The 20,631-nt window shown below is 37.4% G+C and overlaps 1 protein-coding gene across 2 annotated transcripts in view; it reads left to right on the top strand.

Annotated features, from left to right (window-relative positions):
- The window catches only part of LOC127424329 (breakpoint cluster region protein-like), a 70,660-nt gene extending 56,792 nt beyond the window's left edge, over positions 1 to 13,868 (top strand). For both annotated transcript variants that reach the window (XM_051669403.1, XM_051669402.1), the window contains exons 12-23: positions 159 to 234; positions 432 to 536; positions 748 to 822; positions 3,477 to 3,574; positions 3,774 to 3,893; positions 7,918 to 7,977; positions 8,462 to 8,571; positions 10,831 to 10,970; positions 11,061 to 11,195; positions 11,905 to 12,010; positions 12,110 to 12,272; positions 12,404 to 13,868. In XM_051669403.1, coding sequence (XP_051525363.1) covers positions 159 to 234; positions 432 to 536; positions 748 to 822; positions 3,477 to 3,574; positions 3,774 to 3,893; positions 7,918 to 7,977; positions 8,462 to 8,571; positions 10,831 to 10,970; positions 11,061 to 11,195; positions 11,905 to 12,010; positions 12,110 to 12,272; positions 12,404 to 12,493 — 1,278 coding nt within the window. In that variant the 3' untranslated portion in view covers positions 12,494 to 13,868. The remainder of the gene's footprint in view (positions 1 to 158; positions 235 to 431; positions 537 to 747; positions 823 to 3,476; positions 3,575 to 3,773; positions 3,894 to 7,917; positions 7,978 to 8,461; positions 8,572 to 10,830; positions 10,971 to 11,060; positions 11,196 to 11,904; positions 12,011 to 12,109; positions 12,273 to 12,403) is intronic.
- Positions 13,869 to 20,631: the final 6,763 nt, after the last annotated feature.

The following is a 20,631-nucleotide window of genomic DNA, read 5'->3' as shown; positions in this document are numbered from 1 at the left end:
AGGAGAAGCTTTGAAGGATCTATGAGCTGCTCTTTTCCATACAATGAAAGCATACAGTGCCCTCCTCATTTTGATGCACATATTTTGAAAATGATGAATTTGAGAAAACCCAAAACTATTCCTTTTGGCAAATGTTCTTATTTCTTGTGTTTGTTCAGGGCTACACATTCCTGATCTCATCCGATTATGAGCGAGAAGAATGGAGGGAGACCATTCGGGAGCAGCAGAAAAAGTGTAAACACAGCTATTCCTCACAAAAACCTTCCACCATTCCACAAAAAAAAAAAAAAAAAAAAATGACTCTTTAAACCACTCTTTTCCTTTAGTGAGAAATACTTATTAGTTAAAAACAGATGTTTGATGTTCTCAGTTTATCTGAGTTTCTAGAAGATCATGTTCTTTTCACTCAGTTGACGGATTTACTCTTCCAGGTTACAAGAGTTTCTCTTTGACTTCATTGGAGTTGCAAATGCTCACCAACTCCTGCGTGAAGCTCCAGACAGTTCATACTATTCCACTGACAATCAATAAAGAAGGTAAGTGGACATATGATACTTTGATACTTTATGACCAAAAGAAATCTGTCAGAATAGTTAAAATGCTGCTGGTCCTGTTCCTGTTTTCTTTTTTTCTTTACTCATTGTTCTATAGTGATTTGTGTTCTATTTTGCATTTTCTTTCTGTCAGCTGTATCTGAAATTTATGGTTTTTAGCTCTCAATTTGGATGTTGTTTACTTTCTTTATAGATGATGAATCCACAGGGCTTTATGGCTTTCTGAATGTGATTGTTCATTCTGCATCAGGCCTGAAACAAAGCTTGAGTAAGTTGTCTGGCACAGGACATCTCACCTAGTTAATGGAAGTGTAGCACTGTGTTTTTCACCAGTTGCAATTAGATGGGTTGAAATCCGGCTCACAGTAATCATTAAATTATTGAATGCCTCCCTAATATGTGCACTCATGCATAAAAACACCTGACCTGCTCACTGCTGTTGTTGGGCAGACAGACAGCAGGAGTTATCTCTGTCTGTGAGCAGCTGTAGGATGGGTTGGATTAACTGGGAACACTGTGTTCCTTCTTTCTGATCTCTCCCATTGTTCACACTCATTTCTCTAGCACCCTCTTTCCCCAATACTTTCTTATAAAAATAAAAAATTTACCCAAAAATGAAACTAGTATATAAGGCTGAATGTTAGGGACCAGCCTGATCTCTTGAAAATTATGTTACCGTGGCAAAATGTTTGCAAAACGAAATTACACGTTTTGCTGCAGTTTGCCAGTGAAATGTCCAGCCAGGGGTGCCAAAAGTGAGTGAAATGGTGTTATAATCAGAAGAGGGTTTAAAGGTGATTGTTAGATACCAGTTTTAAAGTGTAAAACATACCTTCCTAACCCGAAACTTTAACCTAAACCTAACCAAAAGTGCCCTAACAGCAAATAAGAGGTAAACAAAACAGACATCTTTACCCTAAACCTAACCGATAGTGTCCTAAAAAGAAATGCTTTATGAAAAGCACATTTTCTGAAGCAACCACGTCATTTTGAGTCGCTCTTATGACACTTTTGTCTCACTCGTCAGCTTTTGTGCTTGGCTGGGCTCGAACCACGGTCTTACGAAGTCCGAGTCCAACACTTTTTGAGGTGAGCTACTGCACAAGATAATCATGTTGGAATAAGTGTGTAAATGTAGGCAAGTCTGTAATACAAGCATTAAAATGTATTGTTTGTCAAATGATGCGTTAGAGTAAAAGTGTTTCGAAATCATAACATGGCAGCGTATGATTAAAAACGTGAAAAATAAGTGTTTAAGACAAAATCAGCCATTGTACTCGTGATTTGTGTGAAAGTGAATAAGTTGTTGTAGTGTTAACTTCACCAGAAAACTGACGAAACGTGCAACTCAGCACGTAAAACTAAGTTTGCAAAAGTGTAGTTATAGTAACGTTCATTCTACGAGACTAGGTTACAACTGATACCCTCTGTCACCATTCACTTGCATTGCATTTTACCAAATAATAAAAGAAGATTAGATGACTTAGTAACTGAAGCACCGCCATTCACACCGCCAACAACATTGGTGCTTGGTGTCGCTAGTCTCTATACTATGAAGTCGTTAGTGGGCATTCCTACTGCTGTCGCTCTTAAGTTAATGGAGGACTGCACGTCTTGCCATAGTATCTTTTGAAATGCTGATTACAGATGATACTGCTGGCAAAATTAATCTGTTCTCTTGCCTCTAAAAATGAATATTCTGCAGGGGAGACCATTTAATATAACCTGCAGCAGTGCTCAATGCATAATTTTATGAACCAGACAATGATCTATCAATATATGAATCAAACTCATTCAGAATGCTGACACGGTTTTCCACGCATCATTTTTACGAGCCCATATCAATGTATGTGGTTACAGACATATTATATAGAACACTGAAATCGCTCACAGCAACTTTTAACCTCTCCTCTGTCTTGCCTGCATTTGTTTCCAGTATCTCACAGTAGATGGGTGATGTGAGCTCCACTGCCTTCTCTCTCATTGGCTGTCGCTCCTGAATGTCGCTCGTCATTTGTATAAAGTTAAACTTTTCTCAATTTTGTCATGTCACTGGAAGTCGCTCTGCTCTCAGTGAAAATGAATGGGAATGTGTCTCTTTGTCACTCTGTTGCTGGCAGTGTGAATGGATCTTGAAGTTGTAACAATTGTTACAAAATTGTTTTCAATTAAGAGAGAAAGTCATGCATGTTAAGAACAACTTGATGGGGGCCTGGGTAGCTCAGTGGTAAAATACGCTGGCTACCACCCCTGGAGTTCGCTAGTTCGCTAGTTCGAATCCCAGGGCGTGCTGAGTGACTCCAGCCAGGTCTCCTAAGCAACCAAATTGGCCCGGTTGCTAGGGAGGGTAGAGTCACATGGGGTAACCTCCTCGTGGTCGCTATAATGTGGTTTGTTCTCGGTGGGGCGCATGGTGAATTGAGCGTGGTTGCTGCGGTGGATGGCGTGAAGCCTCCACACGCGCTATGTCTCCATGGCAACGCGCTCAACAAGCCACGTGAAAAGATGCGTGGGTTGACTGTCTCAGACGCGGAGGCAACTGGGATTCGTCCTCCGCCACCCGGACTGAGGCGAATCACTATGTGACCACGAGGACTTAGAGCGCATTGGGAATTGGGCATTCCAAATTGGGAGAAAATGGGGAAACCCCCCCCCCCCCCAAAAAAAAGAACAAATTGATGGTGGTGGCAAATGATAAATAATTTTAAAAAAGTTTAATTTTGAATGAAGTATCATTTTAATGCAGAAGTTTAAAAAAGCTTTCTGGCTAAAACTTGCCTTGTTTGATATGTACCTACTATCCTCCAGCAACTTATTCCATTCCATGTATGGCTTCTTGCCATGGTGTTAAACTGACTTGATGAATATAAATAATGGCTTCCAATGAAATCAATCCACTGTCTGTTCTTTCCCTCTCCTCAGATCTGTATTGTACCTTAGAAGTTGATTCTTTTGGCTACTTTGTGAACAAAGCCAAGACTCGTGTGTACAGAGACACTACAGAGCCGAATTGGAATGAGGTTAGAACTGCAGCCAATCCTCAGCACATAGTTGCCTGCAGAAGAACCTTAATTTTAACACATTTATTCAGGCAGATGTAGTATTACTTTATATATGCATGCAAATTAAATTGGTTCCACATTTGGTGCAGAAAAACATACTGCAGCTTTAAATATGGAAAGAGGTTATTATGCGAGTGTGAATTGTGTCTCTTCACAGGAGTTTGAAATTGAGCTGGAGGGCTCTCAGACCCTCAGGCTCCTGTGCTACAGTAAGATCAAACAGAACAGGGATGATGGGGAGAACATGGATCGCCTCATGGCCAAGGGACAGATCCAGGTATGACTTCTCATTTAGTCATGACTCCACTCATCATTATGATCATCAGCTTCTCTTCTTTGGTATGAAGGCCAAGTACCTTCCCTGGAAATGCAGGTGTATCTTAATTATATGATAATTGTCAAAGAGCTTTGAGAGGGTAAACAGCTTGGAGAATTTCACCAGTGGTTCCTCACAGCACATTGAAGGATAAACCAAGCAGCATTTCAATTTTTCAAAGTCAAATGCAATGAACAGGTCAAAGCTTGTAAAGTTTCTTCCACCATATGTGTGTGTATGTGGTGTCCCCAGAGAAAACAATGGTGGGTCAGCCAAGGAGTTGTGGACAGCTTGGAAGAGCTCCAAATGACTGAGAGAAAGTGGGACATGACATGCTGACAGAGTCTTAGAGGGGCAGGTGTGATTTTGCAGAGGGGAGGAGTGATAGTCTGGATGAGCATGCAAAAGCTTTTCTCATGGTCACATGACCCTGTGTTGCCATGGCAACCATGCACAATTCTGTGTTGGAAACAGGTTGTATAGACTATCAATTCAGGAGCTGTAAGTAAATGCAAAACATGGCAAAGGGCCATTTAAACAAGTGTTTACAGAGTGAACAAGCTTCAGCCATTGCTATTCAGGTGGCTATTTCAAAGTCAACATGATGGAACTGATGATGATTAGAACAACATAATATTGTCCTAAACTTTGGAAGTGCTACCATCACCTTTGCCCTTCAGTGAGGATAACCAGATTTCAAGGAAAAATACAAGCAAAACTCTTTGTCTTGAATATATTGTCAGTAGTTCAGCTGCCACACTGCACTGTAATCATGTGGGTGGAGATTCTCAGGAGTTAATCCCAGAGCTCCCATCTGTGGGAAAGCGCTGTCAAGGGATCTGTGTGTGTGTTTTTGTGTGCTCAAGAATAGATCAGGGAAGGTGGTAGATACTCACAACAAAGGTTCAACCAATCCATCTGAGACAGAGAGGACAAACGTGAGCGGATGTACCAGCAGATACCGACACCTTCAGAATAACATGGAAAGTCAGCCGACCATTGTGCTTGAAGATCCGAATTCGACTGTGGTTCTGTGAGAAGAGAGAGTTTACTGTACCTGTGCTGTTCCTGCCTTGTATCCAATAAGTGTGAGAGTGGCAGTTGGCCACCTTCTGAAGATCATGACCGAGATGGGCAATAAAGACTTCATCCAAGATCAGAATTGTGAACACCGCTATAGTGCAGTGAATAAGGCTGTGAGCATTAAACTAATCAAGGAAGAGTTCAGTGGCAGCTGTGCAGTGGAAGAGGAAGACAAGCAGGAGGAAGATGAAGAGGAGGTGGACACAGGGTTGAGGAGGCGTGCCAGCACTGGGGCTCGACTCTGGGGTAGAGTTCGCAATACTCTCCTGAGACAGAAGGTGAAACTTAATGGGAAACTTTGGTTTGAGATTAATATTAAGTAGCCAGGTAGGGATTTAGATGTTAAGGTGATGTGCTTTGTTTACACCCATCACAGTACTTCAAGAATCAATTTCTTTGATCTGAAGATTGTGGTTTGATTGACATAGTAGGATGCATATGGTTAACTGTATGATCGGTTATTACTCGCATATGTATTAGCGATGCATCAATACAAATTTTGTGTGCTGATATAATCTCATTATTTAGAACAACATATATCGATACCAATAGTTTGGTATTTCTTTTTGGATTAATTATCAAATCACTGATAATTAATTAAACAGCTTTGAAAGAAATGTAAATAATAACTGTATTCTCTCTGTCTCTACGTGTTTTCCCATATTTCAGAGTAACTGGTCTCAGTTGTAAACAAATCAGTCGTATTAACAAGCTTAAGTCACCTTAAATGAATTCTGAACAGCCTCTTGTTAGGTTCAATTTAAAGGAGTATTCCGGGTTCAATACAAGTTAAGCTCAATCGACAGCATTTATGGCATAATGTTGATTACCACAAAAATGTACTTTGACTTGCCCCTCCTTTTCTTTACGTTAAAATAGTCACTGTTTCAAAAGTATAGCCACAAGACATAAACAATATGTTTATAAACATGAGTTTAGTGTGATGAAATCACGTACTAACATTTTTTGTGTGAAGTTATAGACAATTTTACAACTTTGTTGCCATGACAATGTAATGTCAGCAAACCCTAAACCCACTGTAAAAATTACAATTTAAACAACTTTACAGAGTTAATAATACATGAGTTTTAACAGAAGAATTAATGGAAGTGCTTTTATAAAATTATAAGCTTCAAATTTCTGCATTTTTAAACCCTCCAAAAATTGGCCACATTCACTCCCATTGTAAGTGCCTTACTGTAACCTCAATTTTTGCTTTTTTTTTTTTTTTTTAAGAAAAGGAGGGACAAGTCAGAATAAATGTTTTTGGTAATCAACATTATGTCAATTGAGCTTAAATTCAACACAAATGCTGTAAATTGAGCTTAACTTGTATTGAACCTGCAATATTCCTTTAAAATGGTAAAGATTGATCGTTAAGGTGAGTTATCAAATTAGTTCCACCTCATTAAATTCTAGCAGTGCAAAGCTTACAAACTGCAACTCTGCCATCATTGTCACCCACTTCAAAGTAATTTCACACGAGACATATTCTTTCACACACAGCACAAACTGTAGGCTAATTGTCAGATGCGTTTTCCCCTTTTGACATGAAATAATTGCCTCTGACCATCGGCTAGATTTAAACAGATAATTGATACAGATAATTGGCCGATAGCGATGTTTAGCCAATACATCGATGCATCTGTAATCTGTTTACTTGAGTATTGCACAATAGAATGTAATATCTGCTTGCTTCCAGTTTTGGAATTCATGTTGTGGTTCAATATGTTTACAAACCTTGAAAAGTACTAGTTGAATCTAGACATATCCTGACTATATATGTTACGTCTAAAGGCCCGGGTCTACTTCGTTTTCTGCATTCCGGATCAGTTTGCACCCGGTCAACTACAAACTGGTATTCGTGGTCAAATACAAACGGGTTCAACGCATGCACAATTCGACTGTTTTGTGGTACTCTTATTACAGTCAGAGTCCGTCTACCAAGGGGCACCTACAAAGTTACCAAAGCAATGCATAACATGGCGGTCCCATAGACATACTATGGGCGGTACATTGGCGAGGAGACGAGGCCTTTGTTTTTTTATTGGATGTCTATGGATGAGACTTGGGTGTGCTGAATAAACTGCTTTTGTGAGGATACAGCTCATCACTTAATGAACTGACCACCTGTCCACTGAACTTCAACATGTTTTATGCTAAACAACACTTTTTGAATGAACTGTGTGGAGTTTACTACGATGAAATTACAGTTTTATAAGAGAATGGGTTTGATTCCCAGGAAATTCACAAACTAATGAACATGTTTATCTTGATTGCATAGTAAGTGGCTTTTCACCAAATGCTGGTGTAGTGGTCAAATGTTTTTTTTTTTTTTTTTTTTTAGATTAGATTAAAATTTTATTAGAATAAGTCAAATTTTGAAGCATTTTTTAATTTTGAATGGAAAGCCAAAACAATACAGGACTTTGATTTGGCAGCAAGCCATTAAATTATGTTGTCACAACACTCATAGCTGACCACAATAATACACACTGACAGCCTGGTATTAGCAAGATGATTTAAATAGAACCTGTCACTGGATTGGCACGAACAACTGACCATATGGACATTATGTAAAACGGGGCATAAGACTGGAAGATGGACAGGATTCAATTTTACAGTTCTACAGAATCCAAAAAGTTTTGATAGTTATAAAAGTGAGCATTTCCTCTGCATCACAGTTAAGAATTTATTCATGCATCAGTATTATCAGTATACTTTTTGTCTGGGCATCTATCTTCATTAGGCCTGGAATGGCTCATTTGTTAATTATTTTGGAAATGTAATGCTTTCCAGTGCTGTTTTCATAGAGTTTCCATTTTTAGCAGGTGACAGTGAGTTTAGGTCATACTCAGATAAGGATTATCCTCTTGATTGATATTTGTTCCTATTTTCACAGCTGGATCCTCAATCGCTGCAGGGTAAAGACTGGCAGAAGACAGTAATCAGCATGAATGGGGTCAGTGTGGCTCATCCTAATAATAATAATAATAATAATAATAATAATAACATTACTAATAATAGGAACAGTTTTATGTGTTCATAAAGTCATCTGCATTTGAATAGGGCAGGAAAATGAATTAGTTTTGTATTTATCTCTAGGATGTGGATAAGAACTAATGATGCTTTGTCATTGCAGAACATTGTGAGACATTCTGTATTGACAAAGCCACATGCAAAGCACATATACTGTATGTCATGAATTGAAAAACAGTATAGATAGAATCCACCAACATCCTCTAATCAATATTTCTGATAGCAATCATTTGTCTGCCATCATGATTTACCAAAGTTAAACACAATAATGGACTCTGATAGAGTCATGTGGCTTAATATTAAGCTGAAGACAAAGCTTACAGTGATTTAATTCTTGATTATTTGATGTTTTGTTCATATCAGTGAGATGTTTTTGTAATAAAGTTCACATTCTTCACTCTGTCCAGACTGAGGTCAAGCTGTCTATGCGGTTTACAAGCAGAGAGTTCAGTCTGAAGAGAATGCCCTCCAGGAAGCAGTCTGGGGTGTTTGGGGTTAAAATCGGGGCTGTCACAAAGTGAGTCAAACTACAGATCGGTCTATCAATATATGGGTGAATCTTCAATTAGGGGAACTTTTCTGTCCCCTAGGATGATTTTAAAGATTTTTTTTAATCAGTCCTTCTAATTCCAAAGGGTATAAACTTTTTTTTTGTATTGTGTCTCCATTTTTAAGCCACTTTGTATGTCATCATCATAAAGTAGGTTTATTAGGTCTGATTACCAAATAATCCACATTAAATTAAGTAAGAGATAATGTACAGTCAGCTGGGTGTTATTGCACAATAAACCCCGACAGGGTGATCAGGACTTGTATCACCCTGCAGGGGTTTATTTTGCGATAACAACCGACTGACTGTACATTATCCTACTTATTACATGGCTACTAACCATATAAATAAACACATGGACATAAAACATTGATTTGGGTTTAAATTGTAATTTGAGAAGAAAAAAATCGCTGAACAGCTGGAATCAACCTCCGGTTTGCATCGGAGTTCTGTTGGTGTTTACTTTGTAAAAATGACCATCTGACTTCTCATTATTCAGCCTATTACAAGATTACTTGACAAATAAATAAATGCGCATAAAACATTGATTTGAGTTTATTTTATTAGCTTACTTGTAGAGATCGCACAGTGAGCCGAGAAGCAGGAGAGACGGCAGAACCCAGATTCATGAGCGGTCTGATACCTTTAAATCCCCAGATGTTCGGTTGTTACAGAGTAATATCTGACCGCTGGATGGCGCCATTGACCAATCAGAATAGAGTATTTCCAGAGAGCCATATCATAAAAAATAAATTGCTTTTTATTTTTCTAAATTAAAAGTTAATTGACTGCTAGTTAATTTCTTGTGTTAGAAAGTCCCATCAAAATTCATTACCACCACCCACAAAATCTACTTGAAAGTTGTCAAGCCATGGTCAGATTTGTATTCCAAGTTTTATTTTGTATATCTCATTTTTGTTATATTTCATGTATAATGCCCAAAACTAAATTTCTCCTTAAGAATTAACTTACTCCACTGTTGACAGGACAGACAAATTCTTCACCACAGGGACATTGTTAAATGTTTCATGAGCATATGCCTTCCATTTTTTGCCTCTTCTCTTTGGTCAATGCCCACTTTAATTGTGCATGCTGTCAAAAAGTCAGGTGTGATTCAATATATCATCTGGAAATCAGTCATGCAGCACATCCATCACTCCATGAGCTACAGCAGTCACATGTCAGCCATATTTCCCATAACTCACAGGACACAGGGACCCTTCTTTGTGAGTGTTTTTATAGGCCTACATGGCTCCAATGGGAAGGAAAAGGGCCCTCCACCAGAAGGCTTTCACAAGTCATAAAGCAGAAAGTAACTCCATCGACTTTCTGAGGAAAGATAATTTATTTTTATTAAGGGCAAGGTTTGCTAAGAGCTTTCCTCGTATGCGTGCAATTAAAACAGGAGTGTGGATTTTGGAATTTAACTTCAGATATGCATTTTTCATATTATAACAGCAATACATATGGGTGAAATATTTCCCATTTGTAATGTTTGATTTAAACTTCACAGTTGGTTTTGGGAGGGTGTTAAGCTCGACATAATGTTCTTTTTATCAGGTGGTATCATTATAATGTTGATATTTGGATATTAGAATGCTGCGTCAGGATAATGCAGATGTAGGTTTAAATATTGGTTGTAAGAATGTTGATACCACATAGACATTTTTCCTTTTATAGTAATTAACAAGGGCTCAAAATATGCTGGATATTTTTTTACTTCCCAGAAGTTTTCCAAAAAAGATTTCTTTAAATAATAGTAAGCATCAATCGATTTTATTAATTATTATTATTGAAAATGCATTTTAAAAAAGCTTCTGAATTCACAATGTGGTTATACAAGATTTCCTACAATGTTCAGTGGTAATAGAATTTACAGATTTCTTTCATTATTTACTCACCCTTATGTTGTTGCAAACCCAAATAAATTCCATGACTTATTCAATGGAACACAAAAGGACATATTAGGAAGAATGTTCAGGCTCAGTCATCATTCACTTTCAATGTATGGAAAAAAGATGAATTGAAAGTGAATGGTGACTGAGACTAACATTCTGCCTAACATTTTGTTTCCCATTGAAGAAAGAATGACATACGGGTTTGCAACAACATGAGGGTGTGGAGTGAATGATGACAGAATTTTAATTTTTAATACAGAAAGAAAAGTTTATTTTCCAGACACTGGTTGTTCACTCATTGTTTCTCTGTGTGTTTTGTTACTGTCAGACGGGAGCACTCTAAAGTGCCTCTCATTGTGAGACAGTGTGTAGAGGAGATTGAGCGCAGAGGGATGGAGGAAGTTGGCATCTATCGAGTCTCTGGGGTGGCCACTGACATCCAGGCCCTGAAAGCTGCCTTTGATGCCAGTGAGTATTCCAACACTTTACCGGACTGTAACCTGTCCATGATGTGTAGAGATATGGCTAGAAAATGGTATTCTTTTTTGTGATCCACAGATAACAAAGACGTATCAGTTATGATGAGCGAAATGGACGTGAATGCCATTGCTGGAACACTAAAGCTCTACTTCAGAGAGCTTCCTGAGCCCCTTTTTACAGATGAACTCTATGCGAATTTCTCTGAAGGCATCGGTCTGTTGAGTGTTTTTTAACAGTCATGCTGTTTTTCTTTCACATGAATAAACCTAAAGATGTATAATTTATTCAACCCCATGCCGTTACGAACCTGTATGACTTTCTTACGTGGAACATGGTCCGTCTATTCAATACAATGGCAGTGGATATTGCCTCACTTTAAAACTTAAAAAGGACTACAAAGTATCACAAAGTAGACCATGCGATTCATATTGCACATCATCTAAAGGCATGCAATAGGTTTTCAAAATTCAGTCAAAATCAAAAGTTATTTTTGTTGTGAAAATCTTGATGTGTTCACGGACGCTATAAGAGAAACTCATTCACAGTGGTTGTTTAGTGCTAAAAACAATGCAAGCCACAGTGAACAAGCCTTATTTAGGACTGTCCAATGCACGTCAAGATTTTCACTGGAAAATGACTTACATTATGGGTCATTTAACACCAAAACCTATCGTATGCCTTCATAAGACTTGAAATATGACAAGAGTTGCGTGAACTACTTTTACAATTTTGGGTATTTTTTTTTTATGCTTTAAAGTGAGGCACTTTACTCTAGCATTGTATTAAAAAGACAGGCCAGGATATTCATTCATACATAAGAAAAAAGTTTGGAATGACATGAGGGTGAGTAAATTATGACAGAATTTTCATTTTTCTATTCCTTTATGCTCACACTAATCAGCTCCTTTCTTTTATTCTCCAGCTTTGTCTGACAGTGTGGCAAAGGAAAGCTGTATGCTCAACTTGCTGCTCTCACTTCCTGAACCCAACCTGCTGACTTTCCTGTTTTTGCTGGACCATCTGAAGAGGTGTTTTACTTCTAGTCTTTTAATAATTTTCTAAGAGTCAAATAGACTTTGTGTTCCACCTACACATTGACTGGGATGCTCTTCCTTGTTCCCCCTCAGGGTGGCTGAGAATGAGATCGTCAACAAAATGTCCTTCCACAATCTCGCCACAGTGTTTGGTCCCACCCTCCTTCGACCCTCTGAGAAGGACAGTAAAATCCCAGCCAATCCCACACAGCCCATTTCTATGAGTGACAGCTGGTCTCTTGAAGTTATGTCTCAGGTAAAGCCCATAAAGCAAACTAATTAAAGTTCTAGAATACCAGAGTTCCAATTCTAGAGTTACAGAGTAGTATCTGAAAAGCTATCAGAATGTGTTTCTGCTAGTCAGTTTGTTTTTCTCCATTTCTGTAGGTCCAGGTATTACTGTATTTCCTTCAGTTGGAGGCAATCCCTACTCCAGACAGTAAACGGCAGAGTATGCTCTTCTCCACAGAGGTGTAAGGGAAGGGCATTATTTGTGAGTGGTCTGCTCGGGTGCATTATGATTTTTAATGGCCTGGGACCGAAGTGATTCATCATGTGACCAGTAGAGAGCGGCAACAACTTACTGAGATATTTGAAGCGGACCTTTCCTATCTCAGAACTGTTGCCAGTGAATTCCCAATTCAGTCTGTAGCTTTCCATTTTATTTATGATTAAGGTGGAGTAATAGATAACGGAGGATGACAAGCCAGATATCTTCTCATGGACTCACTGTTACAAGCACTTAAAAGTTACAGTCAATGTGCAGGTGATATGATTTATTTTCACTGTATCCAGTGAATGTTACTCTTGCATTTTTTTTTTTTTATTATTATATCTTGTTCCTTTTCTGCACTGTGGGTTTATAAAGAATTGCACATTCCAGGTTTCCATGACCATTTTATTTGATCTGACATTTTCCTCACCCTATGATTTATGTCTTCCTTTGGTGAGGGCTACTGAACATCTGACACACGAAAATCGCGAGGAGGACAAAATTTAAACAACCTTCTTTGATGAATAAAACACACAATGCAGAGAATTCAAATGTGAGATTCTTTAACCAATATTGTAATGATGGTCGATACCAGTAATTTATAAAAGAGACCCATGCATATAGCTAGCAGTGTGTTCATAAACAAAAAGAGAATATATACAGCACAATTACAGTTCTACCGTTCCCAAGATATGCATTCTTTTTTATTTTATGAAAGCCTCCCTTGGTTTTATGCCATATAAATCCAATTTATTTTGGATCAATCAGCCTATATTAAAACAAGCTACAAAATTATACAGTATATTTGCGGGTCACATCGCATGATATTATAGGACTATAACACATTATTTTTAAGTATGTTTCAAACTGTAAAAGTCACATACCATAAAAATAGACATAGTTTTACACCTTTATACAATTTGCCTATGAAGGTCTCACTGATTATCTGTACATGCTTGACTGTAATTGATGGACTTAATACATTAAATTGATATAGGAGTTCTCTATCAGAATAATATATTAAAATGGACATAGGAGTTCTCCATCAGAGTAATATTACTGCTAAACTAAGTACTGTGCAAGCAAGATGTTACATAGGATTTGTGCCATATGGCAATGCTACAAAAATGTATGTGCTCTCTTTGACTGTGCTCAATATACACAGACTTATTGAAAAAAATACAACAACTTAATAATTCAAACACTGTCTAGCTTTTCTCTTGTTTATTTTGAATTAGTGTAGGATCAATATATTTTCATTTGGTAAAACTAAATTCTGGCTGTTGACAAAACATGGAAGCACTATGTGATCCTGAACAGTGCCAATACCGTGCCCTGTTAAAGTGTATATTTTAGTCCCTGAGAGTATATATATATATATATATATATATATATATATATATATATATATATATATATATATATACACACTGTTGAAATCAGAAGTGTACATGCACCTTAGAAAACATTCCCTGTCTTAGGTCAGTTAGGATCACTACTTTTTTAAGAATGTGAAATGTCAGAATAATAGTAGAGAGAATTATTTATTTCAGTTTTATTTCTTTCATCACATTCCCAATGGGTCAGAAGTTTACATACACTTTGTCAGTATCTGGTAGCATTGCCTTTAAATTGTTTAACTTGGATCAAATGTTTTGGGTAGCCTTCTACAAGCTTCTCACAGTCAGTTGCTGGAATTGTGGCCCATTCCTCCAGACAGAACTGGTGTAACTGAGTCAGGTTTGTAGGCCTCCTTGCTTGCACATGCTTTTTCAGTTCTGCCCACAAATTTTCTATCGGATTGAGGTCAGGGCTTTGTGATGGCCACTCCAATACCTTGACTTTGTTGTCCTTAAGCCATTTTGCCACAACTTTGGAGGTATGCTTGGGGTCATTGTCCATTTGGAAGACCCATTTGCGACTGAGCTTTAACTTCCTGGCTGATGTCTTGAGATGTTGCTTCAATATATCCACATAATTTTCCTTCCTCATGATGCCATCTATTTTGTGAAGTGCACCAGTCCCTCCTGCAGCAAAGCACCCCCACAACATGATGCTTCACATGATGCTTCAGCTTGCAAGCCTCACCATTTTTCCTCCAAACATAACGATGGTCATTATGGCCAAACAGTTCAGTTCAATGTTTTGGAGCAGTGGCTTCTTCGTTGCTGAGCAGCCTTTCAGGTTATGTCGATATAGGACTCGTTTTACTGAGGATATAGATACTTGACTACTTGTTTTATCCAGCATCTTCACAAGGTCCTTTGCTGTTGTTCTGCGATTGATTTGCACTTTTCACACAAAACTATGTTCATCTCTTGGAGACAGAATGCATCTCCTTCCTGAGCGGTATGACGGCTGTGTGGTCCCATGGTGTTTATACTTGCATAGTGTTGTTTGTACAGATGAACGTGGTACCTTCAGGCGTTTGGAAATTGCTTCCAAAGATGAACCAGACTTGTGGAGGTCCACAATTTTTTTTTTCTGATGTATTGGCTGATTTCTTTTGATTTTCTCATGATGTCAAGCAAAGATGCATTGAGTTTCAAGGTAGGCCTTAAAATACTTCCACAGATACACCTCCAATTCAGTACACCGCCTGTCAGAAGCTAATTGGCTAATTGCCTAAAGGCTTGATATCATTTTCTGGAATTTTCCGAGCTGCTTAAAGGCACAGTTAACTTAGTGTATGCAAACTTCTGACCCACTGGAATTGTGATACTGTCAATTAAAAGTGAAACAATCTGTCTGTTAACAATTGCTGGAAGAATTACTTGTGTCATGCACAAAGTAGATGTCCTAAACGACTTGCCAAAACTATAGTTTGCTAATATGAAATCTGTGGAGTGGTTAAAAAATGAGTTTTAATAACTTCAACCTAAGTGTATGTAAACATCTGACTTCAGCTGTATTTGTGTGTGTGTGTGTGTGTGTGTGTGTATATGTATATGTATATATGTGTATATGTATATATATGTATGTGTATATATATGTATATATATATATATATATATATATATATATATATATATATATATATATATATATATATATATATAATATATTACACATACACACACTGGCGGCCAAAAGTTTGGAATAATGTACAGATTTTGCTGTTTCGGAAGGAAATTGGTACTTTAATTCACCAAACTGGCATTCAACTGATCACAAGGTATAGTCAGGACATTACTGATGTAAAAACAGCACCATCACTATTTGAAAAAAGTCATTTTTGATCAAATCTAGACAGGCCCCATTTCCAGCAGCCATCACTCCAACACCTTATCCTTGAGTAATGATGCTAAATGGCTGATTTGGTACTAGAAAATCACTTGCCGTTATATCAGATACAATTGAAAGCAATTTGGTTCATTAAATGAAGCTTAACATTGTCTTTTGTGTTTGTTTTTGAGTTGCCAGAGTATGCAATAGACTGGCATGTATTAAGGTCAATATTAGGTCAAAAGTGGCAAAACAGAGACAGCTTTCTCTAGAAACTCATCAGTCAATCATTGTTTTGAGGAATGAAGGCTATACAATGCTTGAATTTGCCAAAAAACTGAAGATTTCCTACAAAGGTGTACACTACAGTCTTAAATGACAAAGGACAGCTGGCTCTAACAAGGATAGAGAGAGATGTGGAAGGCCAGATGTACAACTAAACAAGAGGATAAGTACATCAGAGTCTCTAGTTTGAGAAATAGACGCCTCACATGCCCTCAGCTGACAACTTCATTGAATTCTACCCGCTCAACACCAGTTTCATGTACAACAGTAAAGAGAAGACTCAGGGGTGCAGGCCTTATGGGAAGAATTGCAAAGAAAAAGCCACTTTTGAAACAGAAAAACAAAAAGAAAAGGTTAGAGTGGGCAAAGAAACACAGACATTGGACAACAGATAATTGGAAAAGAGTGTTATGGATCTTAACCCCATTGAGCTTTTGTAGGATCAGCTAGACTGTAAGGTGTGTGAGAAGTGCCCGACAAGACAGCCACATCTATGGCAAGTGCTACAGGAAGTGTGGGGTGAAATGTCACCTGAGAATCTGGACAAACTGACAGCTAGAATGCCAAGGATCTGCAAAGCTGTCATTGCTGCATGTGGAGGATTAGTAAGTAATTTAAAGTAATTTAAGAAGTTCTGAACATTTTTTTCAAATTGTAATAGTAATTTTTCACCTTATTAATGTCCTGACTATACGTTGTGATCAGTTGAATGCCACTTTGGTGAATAAAAGTACCAATTTCTTTCCATAAGAGCAAAATCTGTTCATTATTCCAAACTTTTGGCCACTTGTGTGTGTGTGTGTGTGTGTGTGTGTATATATATAATATATACAGCTATCAGTTTTATGTTCAGAACATATGAGAAGTTGTATATCATTAGGATGTCAAGTAACATGCAGGCATGTTGATTTATGACTTGTTACTTTTCTTTTAGATTTTTCTCAGAGATTTCTTTTGTTACTGTCTAAAAGCTCACATTGTATCACTGATTCTTTAAGGTTGTGTATCTCCTTATTTCCTTTACATTAAGGAAACCGAAACATTCCTCTTATTTTGTTGAAGATTATTGCCTTTAAAGGGTTAGTTCACCCAAAAATGAAACTTCTGTCATCATTTACTCACCTTCATTCATTCCAACTCCATATGACTTTCTTTATTCTGTGGATAACAAAAGGAGATGCTAGACAGAATGGTTGAACTATCCCTTCAAAGTAATTGTTTTCAAAAGATTGCAGATTAAAATGCAGATATTTTTTATTGTTCTGGAAACTGCCATTCCTTTATTAATGTGTCTCAGCTACTATAGAGCCATTTCTCTCTTTTTCCTCTTTTAATTGGTCTGTTTCTTGCTGTACAGATGATAATCCTGGCTGCCATTTTGAAAAAATGAGCCTCCATGATGAGGAAATGTTCTGTATTGCACAGTGTGGGTTAAGGAGATGGATCACAATAAATTCCTTTACCCTCTTGTTTCCACAGAGCCATTGGGTGTTCTGTCTGTTTATATGACCCAAAGCCAAGTACATTCAACTTAACTCAAAAAGATGTCATTACTCCCCAGAAGACATTAGGACACAATGGTTTGTGTTCAGCTGTCTTTCCCCTCATAGGAGCACAATTGCTGAAATAATAATCTTCATTTATTACTTTTACTGGACAATATTGAGACTGCACAATCCTAAACTTGTATGGTAGACATGTGTGATGCTCCTGTTCTACCCACTCCATACGGGACTCGAACCGGCATGGGAGGCAGGTGCGCTAACAAGGAGGCTCAATGCTACAGCCTCTAACGTCAGTGGCTAGTGCACCTCTTGAGGTCAGGGAGTGAGGTTTATACACATTGCACAGCTATCTATCAGCTGGCCCCTGTTACACGTGCTACATCAATTATGGCAATAATATGATTCTGTACAAAGTAGATTAATAAAGTTGAAGATAGTTGACATTCAGACAGACATGTGGGCCAATATTTAACTGTCTTCACTATTTAGATTATTTGAAGAGTTTTTTTCTATGGTTTGTTTCACTTTCACCACTTATAATTACTATACTATTAGTATTGGTCATTTGTATAGTCCTATAAGATATATTTAAGAGACAGCATTTTAAAGAAGAGTGTTTTTTGCCTTAGAATAGGCCTATGTTTAGTTGTTAATGATGTCATTCAAGTGTTTAATGGATAATGCTGCTGCTTCAATGCAGCAATGATTCATTCTTAATAATGATTCAGCAAAGATCAGCAGAGTTGTCACATTAGTGAAGATGTAAGATTCAATGTGTTTGGAACAATAGTACTACCCTATATACACCGATCAGCAACAACATTAAAACCACCTGCCTAATATTGTGTAGGTCCCCCTTGTGCCGCTAAAACAGCACCAACCCGCATCTCATAATAGCATTCTGAGATTATATTCTTCTCACCACAATTGTACAGAGCGGTTATCTGATTTACTGTAGACTTTGTCAGTTCGAACCAGTCTGGCCATTCTCTGTTGACCTCTTTCATCAACAAGGCATTTCCATCCGCAGAACTGCAGCTCACTGGATATTTTTTGTTTTTGGCACCATTCTGAGTAAATTCTAGAGACTGTTGTGTGTGAAAATCCCAGGAGATCAGCAGTTACAGAAATACTCAAACCAGCCCATCTGGCACCGACAAACATGCCACTGTCCAAATAACTGAGATCATATTTTTTCCTCATTCTGATGGTTGATGTGAACATTTACTGAAGCTCCTGACCCGTATCTTCATGATTTTACGCACTGCGCTGCTGCCACACGTTTGGCTGATTAGATAATCATATGGATGATTGTTGGTGCCAGACGGGCTGGTGTGATTATTTCTGTAACTGCTGATCTCCTGGGATTTTCACACACAACAGTCTCTAGAATTTTCTCAGAATGGTGCCAAAAACAAAAAAACATCTAGTGAGCTGCAGTTCTGTGGATGGAAATGTCTTGTTGATGAGAGAGGTCAGCAGAGAATGGCCAGACTGGTTTGAACTGACAAAGTCTACAGTAACTCAGATAACCGCTCTGTACAACTGTGGTGAGAAGAATATCATCCCAGAATGCTATTCTGAGATGCGGATTGCCGCTGTTTTGGCCGTGTGTAAAAAACTCATATTTACAATTAATTGCTTCAGAATTAAATACAGTAGTTAATGGTAGGCTGATATAATTGACACTTTTAAAATGATGCTTTTAACTCGATATAAAATAATTGTAATACTCAATATAAAATAGTTGTACTACTATGGTCTGAGGATAGTAACGTTGATATCATTAACTATTTGAGCTGTTATGACAACTGCACAAGTTGAGCCTGAAATTCATTTTTAGTCCAAATAACACTTAAATGATTGTTGTTCTCCTTCTGGATCTCTCATTTCGGTAGTTTTTACATTGTGTTTCGAGAACAGAAACAGAAAACAGGTAATTAGAATCATCATGGCGCCGCCCAGATGTTGATCAGGAAAACTGTGTGGATTGTGTCAGTGATCAGTATCTGCAAAAAATTCTACATCGGTGCATCCCTATCTCCAGGGTTGGGGAGTAACGAAATAAAAGTAACGGGATTACGTATTTAAAATTCAAAATATAAGTAACTATATTCCACTACAGTTACAATTTAAATCATTGGTATTTAGAATACAGTTACATTCAATAAGTATTTTGATTACTGAAGAGATTACTTTGCATTTTACTGTCAATTGTTTCATTTAATATTTAGTCCTTTCAGATGGAAAACATTTATACATATAAATGATGCGATCCAAAGTGCATTTGAACAGCGGTGAAACACTTTCTTATGATGTGTTTCATACGAGCAGACAGAGAAGTTAGAAGTAAGTTTGAAGTAAGTTTGAAGTAAGTTTGGAGCACAAGAAATAGAAATAAACTTTGTGTAAATTGTCAGCTTTACGCTAAGCTAAAATGCTATTTCTAGCCATTTTACATGCACGTTACCAGGCACGATCATATTTTTTTATCAAGAAAATCCACGTTGGATCATAATTTCATTTTTCTAGTAAGACCTTTGATATAAGGGCAAAAATCATATTCTTGATAATAATTTTTGTAAAAATTATATAATTAAAATTAATTTTTTTCTGTAAAAATATCTAAAAATCCTTAAAACAAGATCAATTTGATTGATCTTGTTTTAGAAACAACACTGCATAAGATATTTAGGTTTTTCAGAGAATGTATTTTTAACGTGTATTTTGTCTTACTCTACTGGCAGAGTTTTTATAGTCAAAACAAGTGAAAAAATCTACCAGTGCTGAAGAAGTAATCCAAATTATTTAGAATACGTTACTGACCTTGAGTAATCTAACGGAATACGTTACAAATTACATTTTACAGCATGTTTTCTGTATTCTGTAGTGGAATACATTTCAAGAGTAACCTTCCCAACCCTGCATATCCCTAAATGGAAGTTACATGTTGGCAATGTGTTCAGCTACACAATTAATATTTCATTTGTAATGTTCAAACAGAAATAAGGGGTTGGAAATATACAGAAAAAACATCTGGTAGGCGGGCTGATTTAGTTAGCGAGTGAGGGGGTCTGATCTGGTGTGTGCATGTCTGTGGTCTGTCA

Source organism: Myxocyprinus asiaticus, chromosome 33 (genome assembly GCF_019703515.2).
Source record: "Myxocyprinus asiaticus isolate MX2 ecotype Aquarium Trade chromosome 33, UBuf_Myxa_2, whole genome shotgun sequence".
Taxonomy (NCBI): Eukaryota; Metazoa; Chordata; class Actinopteri; order Cypriniformes; family Catostomidae; genus Myxocyprinus; species Myxocyprinus asiaticus.
The sequence above is the reverse complement of the archived record's forward strand: the minus strand, read 5'-3'. Positions and strand labels throughout refer to the sequence as shown.